Below are 14,165 nucleotides of genomic sequence, written 5' to 3'. Positions count from 1 at the left end.
AGCAGTGGCGGCAGGGGGCTCAGGGTGCAGGTGCGTGGCCAAGTACTGTATGTGAACTTGCCTGCCACAGGGCTCCCGGGTCCTAAACTCTGCTAGGTACAGACAGGTATTGCAGTAACCACACACCGGCCGCCCCCCCCGCCCCCCCATCATTCCAGCATTGTGTTAGTTAAATTTCTCAACGTATACTCCAGCAAATACGGTATATGGTAAACAGTATCCTGGGAGACAGTCAGCAAGGTTTTAGGAGAGAGAGATCATGTCTAACCTGCTTGATTTTTTTGAGGATGCAACATCGACAATGGATAATTGCAAAGCATATGACATGGTCTATTTAGATTTCCAGAAAGCTTTTGACAAAGACCCACATAAAGGACTAATTCTCAAACTGAACGCAGTAGGGATTCAAGGACATGGATTAGGGAGTGGTTAACATGTAGAAAACAGAAAGTACCGATTAGAGGAGAAACCTCAAAATGGAGCGAGGTAACCAGTGGTGTACCACAGGGATCAGTATTAGGCCCTCTGCTATTCCTAATCTACATTAATGATTTAGATTCTGGTATAGTAAGCAAACTTGTTAATTTGCAGACAACACAAAAATAGGAGGAGTGGCAAACACTGTTGCAGCAGCAAAGGTCATTCAAAATGATTGACAGTATTCAGAACTGGGAAGACACACAGCAAATGACATTTAGAGGAAAGTATAAAATACTGCACGCAGGCAATAAAAATGTGCATTATAAATATCATATGGGAGATACTGAAATTGAAGGAGGAATCTATGAAAAAGACCTAGGAGTTTGTTGACTCAAATGTCTTCTAGACAATGTGGGGAAGCTATAAAAAAGGCCAACAAGATGCTCGGATATATTGTGAGAAGTGTTGAATTTAAATAAAGGGAAGTAATGTTAAAACTTTACAATGCATTAGTAAGACCTCACCTAGAATATTGTGTTCAGTTCTGGTCACCTCATTACAAAAAGGATATTGCTGCTCTAGAAAGAGTGCAAAGAGCAACCAGAATTATCCCGGGTTTAAAAGGCATGTTGTATGCAGACAGGCTAAAAACTGAATCTATTCAGTCTTGAACAAAAGACGACTATGCGGTGATCCGATTCAAGCATTCAAAATCCTAAAAAGGTATAGACAATGTCCACCCAGGGTCTTTTTTGACCTGAAAAAAGAAACAAGGACCAGGGTCACAAATGGAGATTAGATAAAGGGGCATTCAGAACAGAAGATAGGAGGCACTTTTTTTTTTTTTTTTTTTCACAGAAAATTGCAAGGGTCTGGAACGAACTCCCCAGTAATGGGGTTGAAGCCGACACCCTGGGATCCTTCAAGAAGCTGCTTGATGAGATTCTGGGATCAATAAGCTACTAACAACCAAAACGAGCAAGATGGGCTGAATAGCCTCCTCTCATTTGTAAACTTTATGTTCTAATGCCAGAGCCTGCCTATATTTTACCTGATGACTTTTCCATGCAAAGTAATGAATGCAGTTTAGATTCCTTCCATCTCTTTTCCAATTTACGAGTCATAGCATTAAAACCATGGCGAGCTTCTTTTACTGGCACTACTGTATAACAGTCAAGGAGGTGCTGCAGGTGTTAACCAACTCATGATAACTCATTAAGTGGCAATGAGCTCACCTCAGAAAACTTTACAGCAGTTGTAGAATTAACTACCCGAGTTTAAACTGTACATTCCACACTTTGTAGTTACAGACAGATTAATCTCAAAGAATGGCAAAAAACATGAGTAAATTACTAGATCTAAAGCATGGCCACGATTGTGTAGGACCTTTGATGCTGGACATAATCTGGGGAATTCAGTAGCCCCAAATTCGAGTTGGAATCAGAATCAATGTCAACAGGATTGTTAAACTCGCCCAGTAAAACAATCCAAGTGCCAATGACCGACAATATAGATAAGGAATCACTAAATTGAATACAATAGAGGGTTTGAAAGGTGGACGACAATTACAATATAGACACCCAGTCTCCCCCAGTTTTCTGGATCTAGTCTATTTATCTTCAAATCCCTGTACAAAAATACATTTCCACGAGCTTGCAGGAACATTCATAAGGTTAATCAAAATAATTTGCAGCCTCACCTTCAGTATCCAAAGCTAACAAAGTGTTATTAATGTGATTAAACTAATTCAAGAAATGCTCATTGTATACTTCCTAGTATTTGTTTTTTTTTTTGTTTTTTTTTTGGGGGGGGGGGGGGGGGGGGGGGTTTGGAGGATGAGTTTGTAAATCTTTGCATTTAGCAAAGAAACCACATTTTAGCAGACTTGACTGTCATTATCCTATACTGTTCTATAAACTTCACACAGTTAATTTGTGCGGTTATACAGGCATCTACAAAATTCTCTTGTGCTCAAGCAGGAGAGGATGCCCAAAGCAGCACCTCGTGGCTGCAGGGCTTGCTTCACAATGCATCTGAATAGGGTTTCTAAATACAAGTTACATACTTTCCCCTGTGGTTTCTAGAGAAAGATCTTTCAAAAATGTGTCCAACTAGTCTACTTGATAAATAACTACCCCTTCAAATCAACATTCGACTTCTTGTTGCAGTGTATTGCAGCCATCATAGTTTACTTTTTTTGGTGTCATTTCCTTTATCACCAGAGAAGCCAAAACACGTCCATACTTTTCCCGCATTCTTATGTTTAAATCTAAAATCCTTATGTTAATTCTAAGACAGATGAACAATATGTCCATGCAAGGCTGAACTGGAACGCTATCAGACAATAACTTCCTATATTACAATACGAATACAGCTTTGGCCAAACGTTTTGCATTACCTAGAATTAAGGATTGACAATTGATATTTCTCATTAGGTAATCAAAACTACAAAATGATATCGCAAATAGTCTACCGGAAGTCATAATAGTAGTACAGTTTTTCAAATGTCAGTTTTTGTGAAGTATATGGAAATCTACAAAGTGGTATGTAATTCAACGTAACATTTGGCAGGTTTCATTCAAAATTAGTTAATTCTATAGGGTAGTGCAAAACTTTTGGCCATAGCTGTATTTGCATGTTGAAAGGAGGATTTCTCCAAAATAAAAACTGTGTAAATTAAAATAGCATGGCAAAAGGTGAGACTTGTTTATATGAATCACAGCACCACACTAGCTGCGTCTCAAATCAAGGAAATGCAGACCCACACTATGATTTGGTCTTAAATACCAACTTACGACAGACATCAAGACTCTCGTCAGATCCATCTTCACAATCAGGCTCACCATCGCAGTGCCATCTTTTTGGGACACACTGGCCATTGCTGCACACAAAGTCCACCTCAGCACAGGTCTTCCTAACTGACATAGGAAAATGACTTAATTACAATCAGTTTAAAAACATTAGGCCAAATTAGTTTAATACCCAAATCCCATCTAGCAAAACCATGCAATAGTAGATAAATGAACTGTTGAATGGGTGGTTTACATTTAAAAAAAAAAAAACTGGTAGGCCAACTTCAGTTACAAGATGGTACGTGTTATTTCAGAAGCCATTCCTTTGAATTAGGGTTGCTAGATTAATTCAAAAATTGATTTAAAATCAATTCCATTCTGCATTACATAGATATAAATATCCGATAAAATCGATGAAACACCCTCTGTGCATTCGATGTAAACAAAAAGCACACCGCATTGGTCGACAAGCTTGTATTCCTGGCAAACATGCACATTGTGTGCATGGAAAAACAGACTGTTTATAGTTTGTGCTTCTTTCGAGTTTCAAAATTAACTGTTAAACCTGGGGATTTTTTTATTTTTTTTTCTCTTCAAAACCAGCCTGCGTGCGCCGTCCGAGTTTCCTGATTGAGGATCACATCTAGGTCGATGCAAGTACAATCAGTGCCGCCCACAGAACAGCTTTAATGCCGGTACTCCTACAGTACCAAGCGCAAAGCTGTATTAGTTAATTAACCCTCGCATTCCATTGTGGTGCACAAGCTTTTACTGAAGAGCAATGACATTAAAATAACCACATGGGGGGTACAATCATCAATATTTTTTCTAACGATTATATTTGCCTGTCCAATTAAACGTTTGCTACTTGGAGGCTTAACTGACAGCCCTACTCTGCACACTACTTTTTTTGATACAGTGATTTGTTATGTTAATCATTTAAGAACTGCTTCTTTGAACCTTTATTTTCTACTGTTAACCAAACTGTAGTATGTTGTCATGCTTGCAACAACCACTGCCTCCTACTTGTATTGTTTAAATATTGTTTATTTCTTCTTCCCTTACATTAATGATTAGGGCCCAGAGAAATTCATAAACTGACTTGCCCGATTTCCACATAAACCAAATAGGGGCTGTAACTGATCTTAAAGTTAACTTATTAAAACTGTTGTTTAGATCTTTGTGGTAGACTGGACACCAGGAAGTGTAAGGAGGCAAATAAAAAGGCAAACCAAGCGTAGAACACAAAGGCAGTGATTTGAATTCAGCGATTTGTTGAGAAACACAACTATTCAGGTTACGTCTATGTACTTTGCAGTAAAAACTCCATTTAACACAAGATGTTCTACCCTGCATTGTTTAAACTGTGGGACACATGACTGACAGAATCAATCATCAACAGGAGCATAAATCTTACCCATCATGCACTCCATTCACTAAATCAGTCGCAAAAGTACCATTTTGAAAGGAAGTTAAACACGTATTCTCATTTTAAAACTTGATATCGAGTACCAACCCAAGTATGTGAATCTGAAAATAAGATACCAAGATATTTGGCACCATTGTTGTATACTCACCACAGGAACTCTCATCACTCCCATCAGAACAGTCTTCATCTCCATCACACTTCCATACAGATGGGATACAGCGACCATTTCCACACTCAAACTGTGAGGACTCGCATTCTGTCCTTAACCCTATGGAATACAAGCCATTTTGATAACATAAGAAAGTTTACAAACAAGGAGGCCATTCAGCCCATCTTGCTCGTTTGGTTGTTAGTAGCTTATTGATCCCAGAATCACTTCAAGCAGCTTCTTGAAGGATCCCAGGTTATCAGCTTCAACAACATTACTGAGGAATTGGTTCCAGACCCTCAATTCTGAGTAAAAGTACCTCCTATTTTCTGTTTTGAATGCCCCTTTATCTAATCTCCATTTGTGACCCCTGGTCCTGGTTTCTTTTCTCAGGTTGAAAAAGTCCCCTGGGTCAGTCATATCCTAATTATTTAAAAAGTTATTGCTAAAAAAGGTGCCTCAACTAGCTATTAATTTAATTCCTTGTCAGTACATGAACACTTTAATTGGCAAAACTAATATTATTGGTTTGAGAAATTCCCAGAAACGACCATTTCCATTGGAGTATGTAAACTTTACTACAACTGTGTGTGTATGTCAATGGCGTGCCGTCAGGACCTTCAAGGTATTCTTTGCTGACCAGATAGTGCCAAGTAAACAGTCAGTCAAATGACATTATGTTGCCTCACTCATACGCGTACAGTGTGCTTGCTTATACTATGAAACATACTACTTATTTGTTAATTTGTCTGACACCTTTATCCAAGATAGCTTACAGGGTTTACTAGAGGTTTTTACAAAAAATAAATAAATAAAATAAAAAACAAACACCCCACACAACAGCTGAGGGTATTCTCCATTTCAGTTGAAGGTCTTTAGTGAGTTTAACCAATAGGCGAGTCGAAGAATGTCTTTTTTTAGACAGGCGACCAATCAGGAGTGAGTAGAGGCAGGCCATAAATCTCCCAGGGTATTCTCTGCCTCACTTGAAGGGCCTGCTTTAGCAACCAACAGGAAAGTCAACGCTCCGACAGCTGACCAATCATTAGTGAGCAACCCCAAAACATGAATATTCCTTGGTTAGCACTGCTAGCTATAGCTGGATTTGCACTATACCTTATAAAATATACATTCATAAAATACAAATTCCTTTACAACATCTAAAATAATAAATAAAATAAGAAAAGGAGACATCATAGTCAATTTGGTTACAAATCATTTTTTCAAGGAGAACTCTCCGAAATTGGAGATTTTTAAAAAGGGGAGATGTACACCACAGATCCCCAAGCTCACACGGGAAGGGAAAGGATATACTCGACACTTTCAGAATTCAAATTATGGATGGTATCTGTGGCTTATAGGTAGCTGCCAATTAAAGAGAAATAATCTTTCTTTGAGGACGTTTCAGGCAAAAGCCCTCCAGCTGGTTAAAAAGAAACAGCTGAAGGGTTTTTGCCAAAACGTCCCGAACACAAGATTGTTTAATCTTGTAAATTTATTTATTTTTTTATTAAAACCCAACCAACAATCTCGTATGCCTTCAATTTTGTACACTACAGTTATATAAATAAAATGGATTTCCGATTACTGGCACCGGTCGCTGAACACTATAGATATTAAAAACAAAACAAAAAAAACCTATGTTTTCAGTAAGAGCCGACAAAGCCGAAAGATGGGAAATCGTCAGGCAAGACCACCACTGCACTCTTACTTCACCCATGTTCCGACAAGGCTTTCCAGCACACACTGCTTAACTGGTACAGTCACCACCACTGGGCAGGTCAGTGGGTTGCTGAGGATTCAAAAGTTCTCTGAAACAGTCTAATATGCCGTAGATCAGTGGTTCTGGAGACCCCCCCCTGTGTTGCTGTTATTCCCCCCCCCCCCCCGGATTTCTTTATTGAACACTCTAACAAATTGGCTTAATCAAAGCTGTTTAATGGTTTGAAAGAGATGGAGATTAAGTTATGTATGAAATTGAATCAAACTTTAAAATTTCCAACATCTTAAAAGGTGAATAGTTAAATGTGATTAACCAAAATAGTTACTTGACCCGAGTGTTCATTTAAGTAAAAGAGCTCAGCTGGGACAAAAACCAGACACAAGGGGTCTCCATGACCAGGGCTGTGAACCACTGCTTTAGAAGTTCACTGTTTGTGGCAAAACCATTGACATGTGAATTTAAAAAAAAAAAACACAGAACAATTAGAATATGAACACATCTAAAGTGAGACAATGTATTTCTTCTGTTCTTTCCTTTCAAGTATACAAACATTTCCAACAGTAACTTGTTGACAACCCTTTCAGCTATATTTAATTTTGTTGACAAAAGCCATTAAATATGCCGAAAAATAAATTTGATGTACGTGTGGCATATTAAGGAGATAACTGAAACAACGTAAGTGTCAATCGGATTTGTTCTCTTGATTTTTAACAGAAGAGATTGTTTACATTTGTTTTTTGTTTTAGCAGAAATTGACACAACGTGTATGTATCTTTGTATTGGAAATTACACAGTTGTATAACGTTCATAAAGAACAGTACACACTTTCATAGGAATACTACAAATTGAGATTAACAAAATGTCAGTCAGTACTACAGTTTTTTGGTTTTAATCACAAAAGGACAGTGACTCTACGAAACTTCTAAAGGATATCTACTGTATTGGGCCGTTTCAGATATAACTATTGAATCCTCAGCACCCCACTGACATGCCCAGTGGTGGTGACTACCTGTGTTGTCTGAAGGGAACCCACCTACTGTACCAGTTAAGCAGTGTGTGCTGGAAAGCCTTGTCAGAACATGGGTGAAAGCAAGAGCGCAGTGGCGGTCTTAACTGACCATTTCCCAGTCTTCTTCGGCTCTTACTGTCACTTAACAGTTTTTTTTTGTTTTTTTTTTTTAAATATCCTTTTTGTTGTTTACTGGAATGCCAAGTTTATTTAATTGTTGGTTCCACAAAAAAGGCGCTCCGTTAATGAGTTCTACCAGCCTACCAAAGCAGGTATTTAAAAACTCGCAGCCGTTTGTTATTTGAGTGCAAAAAATTCTGAATAACTTGTTGTAATAAACAAACTTTTACGCCATTCTAATTTTAAAACTACCGAATACATTTTCACAATCTATACCAAAAAAAATTCTCCATGACACGGACAAACAAGCGTGCCAAATGGTATCCTGATCGGTTTTGAAACATCGGTTTGGTGCTTTGAATATATATAAAAAATAAAATAAAAAAAGCCCGTAAGTGTTACTTGTTTGCATGAAGAAAAAAAAAAATCTGCATAGTTCTTGTGCATCATATTTTGCTACTTAACTTAAGCATTGTCAGTTCGTTAACCGAGTCTAAGGGATTGAAGCTGCTTTGTAAAAATGCGTCCATATGAAGAAACACTTTTCAGCATCCATAGAATTGGTAACAACTATTTTCTAATTTAGCAAGAAAGGCTGAAGTATATTTACACTTTACCCTTTCTTGCTAAATTAGAAAATAATTGTTCTGCATTTCTCCAAAAATTCAGTCAAAGAAATTCCACCGTTAGCTTTTGCATATAGTTTATCCTTCCATTTCTGATTTACAGTGGGCAACAAACCCAGATGGAATACAATCTAAACGGGAATACAATCTAATTTATCCAAACATGTTGTGGGCCTAAAATACTTACTGCCTTCAGAAACTTTTGTGCTGGTTAAATAAAACGTGGTTTTATTCTGCACTGATCAGGGCTATAGTAACTAGTCAATTTTTCAAAAACTTAGTGTAAAATTAACACACTGATTGTTTATTCTGCCATCTGTGCTGTGCAACTCTTATGCCAGTGCTTTGTATGCATTTATTAAATTCTGCAACTATTATCTTGAGGTTTAAGGACTGAATTGCAGGTTAGTCATGTCTTTCTCCCGTGAATTTCACTGGGCACCGCACCACACCACCCCACACCAGCTGCAATCCAACACGCACAGCAAAGCAAAACGTGGATGCTATCCCAGAACTCTCCGCGCGCCCCAACAAGAAGGAGTCGACCTTGCTGGAATACCTCCCAATGTTGTCTTCTACATCCCCCGCCCCCTATACTGTACTGCAACACACAAGCTGCATTCAGAAACATGGAACAGAAATCAAGATTAAGACATGTAACCATAAGAAAACGTACTGTGAAACCAAGGTTACTAACAAAATGTTATTTTATGACATTAGTGAACAAGCGAAGTCTTATCACTGTCACTAACTGGAAAATGAAAATTTAAAAAAAAAAAAAGACATCGAGTGCAAATACAGTGGTGTAGACTGACAAATATTACAGCTCACTCACACTGATCTCTTCAACTTAAAAAAGAATGTCTAAATGCTAGAATGCGTACATTCTTTTCAGATAAGATTAAGATATTAAGTGCTGCCTGCACTATTGACAACAGGCCCATTGTAAATGTACTGTACGCAAACATACTGGGCCAGGCCTAATTTATGTTAAAACAAAATCGTATTAAAACACGATTATTTTAATGACAATTTGTCGCCGTTTCTTTTATTAATATTTCTATATACCTATAAATATACGTACATTCAGATAACTGAATAAGGCGATACATTTTTATGTTGCTTGTCCAAACAAGACACATGGTTACGAAATACAAAGTTAGAACAAACATTGTCGAACAAAAACGTTTATAAATATTCTAATTTTCATTGTTTCAAGTATCAACATCGCCCCACCCCCAATACAATGGAAAAATGTAATGTATTGAAAAGTATATTCCTATTTATTGTTAATACCGTATAAGTGACAAAAATAAGAAATATTCTTTAGACAAATATTTTTAAACGGATTATATGGGTCACCTGGAGCTGTGCAAATTGGTTATCCATTACGTTGGTAATAATAACGAAAAGATTTCACGCACATTTCATGCCAATTCAATTACACTTTTTATTTGCGTTTTTCAACACAAAAAATAACACAAAGCCAGCCACCATTAAATTTCATATTACATAATGTAGGATGTCGTACTCACCTTTAACATATTCGTTCTGCTGAAGATATATTGGCAAAATAAGTAAACAAAGCATAAACGTGACCATTTCGTTATATATATTTATTGTAAACGATGGTCGCTATTTTTTTAACGATGATATAGTATTAATATGATAACATAACAGAGTGAAAGACAAACAGACGTGAAAATCCGCACGCCTTAGGTTGCTATATATATATGTCTTTTTTTCAGCACGAGTTAGTGTCTGCCTTTTCTCTGGCTGGTAAACGCTGCTCTCCAATCCAAGTCTTAATTTACTGATAGCGTGAACCTGCTACAAATAACTATGACACTCAAGCCCAGGCTTCTTTTGCAATCAAAAAGTTATACTTACTGACTTAACCCTTTGTTTGCAGAAGAATCAGATCAAACCTATCTCTATACTATAGAAATACGTTATATATAAAAAATTAAAGGAGGTTTTTTTCTATAGGTTTATAGGATTTAAAGTTATATTGTCCCATATGATGATAATAACACTTTGCAAAATTTAAATATCAACGTTTTAAATAATATATATATATATATATATATATATATATATATATATATATATATATATATATATATATATATATATATATATATATATATATAATTATTAATGTTTTGCTGTCTGATTCAGAAATCCCTCAAAATGCTATCTGGGATACTGCAAAAGTACATCATAGTACACAGTAACATATACTTTCGTTTTCTGTCCCTGAAAGTTTTGTGATCATGTTGGAAATTCCATTTTTTTTTTCTGTTCTGGGCAGAGATGGCAGTTTGCGGATTTCCAGCTGGTCAAGACTTAATGCTGGTATGCTCAGCTCTCCAGGTTATAAGATTTAATGCTGGTATGCTCAGCTCTCCAGGTTATAAGATTTAATGCTGGTATGCTCAGATCTCCAGATTATAAATCATTGTGTAAATAAGTAAGATTATGAGTCATTGAATCATTTATTTTCCAATTTAGACACTATGTGAATAAAATGTATTTTGGGTGAGTAAAATGCAACATTACCATGAAGTTATACATGTTTTCAATAAATGTACATACTTTAATGCTAATGTATTGGGTATGCATTAACTACACTTGCAGGGGTCTCCAACCCCGGTCCTGGAGAGCAACTGGGTCTGCTGGTTTTCATTCTCTGTTACTTAATTGCACCAATTATTAGCTTAATTAGTCAAGATTAACAGGTGTTCCAGATCTTTAGCCACTGATGATGTAAAGACACCTATAAAACCTGCAGGATAGGGGCTCTCCAGGACCAGGGTTGGAGACCCCTGAACTACAGCCTTACATTTTAACTGTTACTTTGAACTACTGAACTGTAAACAACAACAAAAAAACTATTATTCTTATTTGCTTGAATATAAATATATATATATATATATATATATATATATATTAGCTCAAAGAGCCAGCTGCCCAACGTTTCGATATGTTGTACATATCTTTCTCAAGGGAGCCTGTGTTTGAATCCAAACATTGGAGGTATTTATAGGTTTTTGACGGCATGACAACTACTTGTTATTGTTTACATTCAAATTCATGATTTATTCTTACATGATGTAATGGTGTTATATATATTGTGACATTATTTTTACTTCTATCTTTGAATCTGTATTAATTCTAATTAACACTACTTTATATAAACCTATATTTTTATTATATCATGCAATGCTGGCTCTGAGGATCAGTCTAGATTTGGCCTCCCCAGCGCATCAGCATGCACAACTATTGAATGAATTTTGTTTATTTATTTAAATATTATAGATTTATTGAAGTTAATTTGTTCATTCTTTTCTGTTGAGTCCCGCCGGCATAATCGTGTTCAGTCTATTTATCAATATATATATATATATATATATATATATATATATATATATATATATATATATATATATATATTCAATGGCAAAAACTTTGTTAAAGTAATGTTAAGGTTTGTTTGCAAATGTCCAAAAGGTTAGGAAATTTCAAGTTAAGGTAGCCACGCAACCTTAACTCTGCACCCTTATGTGTATGTTTCCTGTCACATATGACATCATCAATGACATGGGCAATGACATCCCTAAGCACATGACAAATTCTCCCCAAAGACTGGCCATACGTAAGTCATTATGATTGGTAACAGCCGTCTAAGGTGGGTTAAATGGGGCAAAACAAGCGGGTAATATAGGGTACCGCTATGCTGCTGACACAGATTTGTTATTAATATTTTCGTTTTTTGTTTTTTTTTAAAGAAGGAGCGATTTTTTTAAAATAGTGGCAATATATTAATTGAGCAAGATGTGTAAGTGAGTTAAAACACACAGAAAAAGGACACGCTGCTTTGTCAACTACATCGCAAATAAGGAACCGGGAATAAGTAACCAACTTCCAGGCGGTTCTTTCAAGATGAACATTCTGTTGCAGTTGAAAGAACAACTTCGTAAACCAGCGCGCGCTGTTAATTTTTTTTTTTTTTTTTAACTTCCTTTGGCAACGATATACAGTAAACAAATAGCAGAAAGTGTTTAATGTATGTGCTTAAATATGGAATATATAACATGCATACATATAATAGTATGCATTTGTATTTTATTCTATTTGGCAAAACATTATCTTCTCACTTTTTTTTTTTTTTTTAGAACCTACAAGATCATAACCATTTACGGTATTGCGTTTACACGTATTGACAGACTTCTTTTTTTTTCGTATCCAGCAGGCAGTATGTATTTACTTTATGTGAATCAATGTGTTCCTCCAGGAACAAGAGTTTTGTTCAAGCCGGGCCATGTAAAGCTGTCAGTCAGATCATTAGTTTAACAAAGCAAATTACAACTTTGATAGAAACAAATAATCACAAACCCAATAACAACGATCTTCAATGAACAAAAAAGCAATTGGAGTTTAAAATAGGAGGTGTCATAACAAATACATTGTAGTCTTTATTATTTTTGATCCATTTGGTAGACGCCTTTATCCGAGGCTTACATTTTATTATTTAACTAGTGCTTAATTTGTGCCAGCCCAGATAGCACAGCAACGTTGGGCCAACGTCGACCCAACGTCATTTTGCTCATCGTGCCAACGTTGCCCCGACCACGTTGGCCCGGCGTCGCTAGCCAACCATGTATTGACCATAGGCATGTTTATGTATATGCAGTATACCTCGTTCTTTCCGTATCCTTATCATTTACATATCCTTTAGTGTTCTTTGAAGTACTTTCTGAGCTCTTGAGTTTGCAGAAAGATATCCTTGCAGAAGAGCAGAAGCTACCATAACAAAATAATCACTTGTAAAGTAAAGTCTATTGCTTCACTTTAGCCGCCTCTGATACTTGTTAATTACATTCTATGTCTGGTTGGGGTGCGGGAAGCTTATATACAGTGCCTTGCAAAAGTATTCAGACCCCTGACCAATTCTCTCATATTACTGAATTACAAATGGTACATTGAAATTTGGTTCTGTTTGATATTTTATTTTAAAACACTGAAACTCAAAATCAATTATTGTAAGGTGACATTGGTTTTATGTTGGGAAATATTTTAAGAAAAATAAAAAACTGAAATATCTTGCTTGCATAAGTATTCAACCCCTGTGCTGTGGAAGCTCCCAGTTTACACCGATGAAAGAAATTGCCCTAATGAGGACACAATTACCTTACCATTGGCCTACACCTGTGAACCATTAAAGTTGCTGTCACATTTTCTGGATTAAAACCCCACTGTGAACGTCTGGAGTTTGCCAGAAAGCATGAGAGTGACCCAGCTGCGATGTGGGAAAAGGTTTTGTGGTCAGATGAGACCAAGATAGAGCTTTTTGGCCAAAACTCAAAGCGCTATGTGTGGCGCAAACCTAACACTGCCCATGCCTCAAGACACACCATCCCTACAGTGAAGTATGGTGGTGGCAGCATCATGCTGTGGGGATGCTTCTCATCAGCAGGGACTGGGCATCTTGTTAAAATTGAAGGAAGAATGGATGGAGCAAAATACAGGGAAATACTGCAAGAGAACCTGCTTCAGTCCGCTAAAAAACTGAAGCTTGGGAGGAAATTCACCTTTCAGCAGGACAATGATCCCAGGCACAAGGCCAAAGCAACATTGGAGTGGCTCAAGAACAAAAAGGTGAATGTCCTACAGTGGCCCAGTCAAAGTCGTGATCTCAATCCCATTGAGAATCTGTGGCACTATTTGAAAATTGCGGTCCACAAGCGTCGTCCAACCAATCTGAACAACCTGGAGCAAATCTGCCAAGAAGAATGGGCCAAAATCACTCCGACACTGTGTGCAAAGCTGGTACATACTTACCCCAAAAGACTTAAAGCTGTTATTGCAGCGAAAGGTGGCTCTACCAAATATTAA

At 36.9% G+C, this 14,165-nt stretch overlaps 1 protein-coding gene across 3 annotated transcripts in view; it reads right to left on the bottom strand.

Annotated features, from left to right (window-relative positions):
- Positions 1 to 10,081, bottom strand: part of vldlr (very low density lipoprotein receptor) — a 131,715-nt gene extending 121,634 nt beyond the window's left edge. The window contains exons 1-3 of one of the 3 annotated variants that reach the window (XR_009308218.1): positions 9,803 to 10,081; positions 4,790 to 4,909; positions 3,216 to 3,338 (exon numbers count right to left, since the gene is read on the bottom strand). Coding sequence is in view for 2 of the 3 variants with exons in the window: in XM_034014912.3 (XP_033870803.1) it covers positions 3,216 to 3,338; positions 4,790 to 4,909; positions 9,803 to 9,869 (310 nt within the window). In the remaining variant the exon portion in view is untranslated. The remainder of the gene's footprint in view (positions 1 to 3,215; positions 3,339 to 4,789; positions 4,910 to 9,802) is intronic. The other 2 variants (XM_058996737.1, XM_034014912.3) reach the window with 2 other exon arrangements.
- Between the last annotated feature and the right edge of the window lie 4,084 nt (positions 10,082 to 14,165).

This window comes from Acipenser ruthenus, chromosome 2, assembly GCF_902713425.1.
Source record: "Acipenser ruthenus chromosome 2, fAciRut3.2 maternal haplotype, whole genome shotgun sequence".
NCBI lineage: Eukaryota > Metazoa > Chordata > Actinopteri > Acipenseriformes > Acipenseridae > Acipenser > Acipenser ruthenus.
Note: the sequence above shows the minus strand (reverse complement) of the source record. Positions and strands in the feature narration are given on the sequence as shown.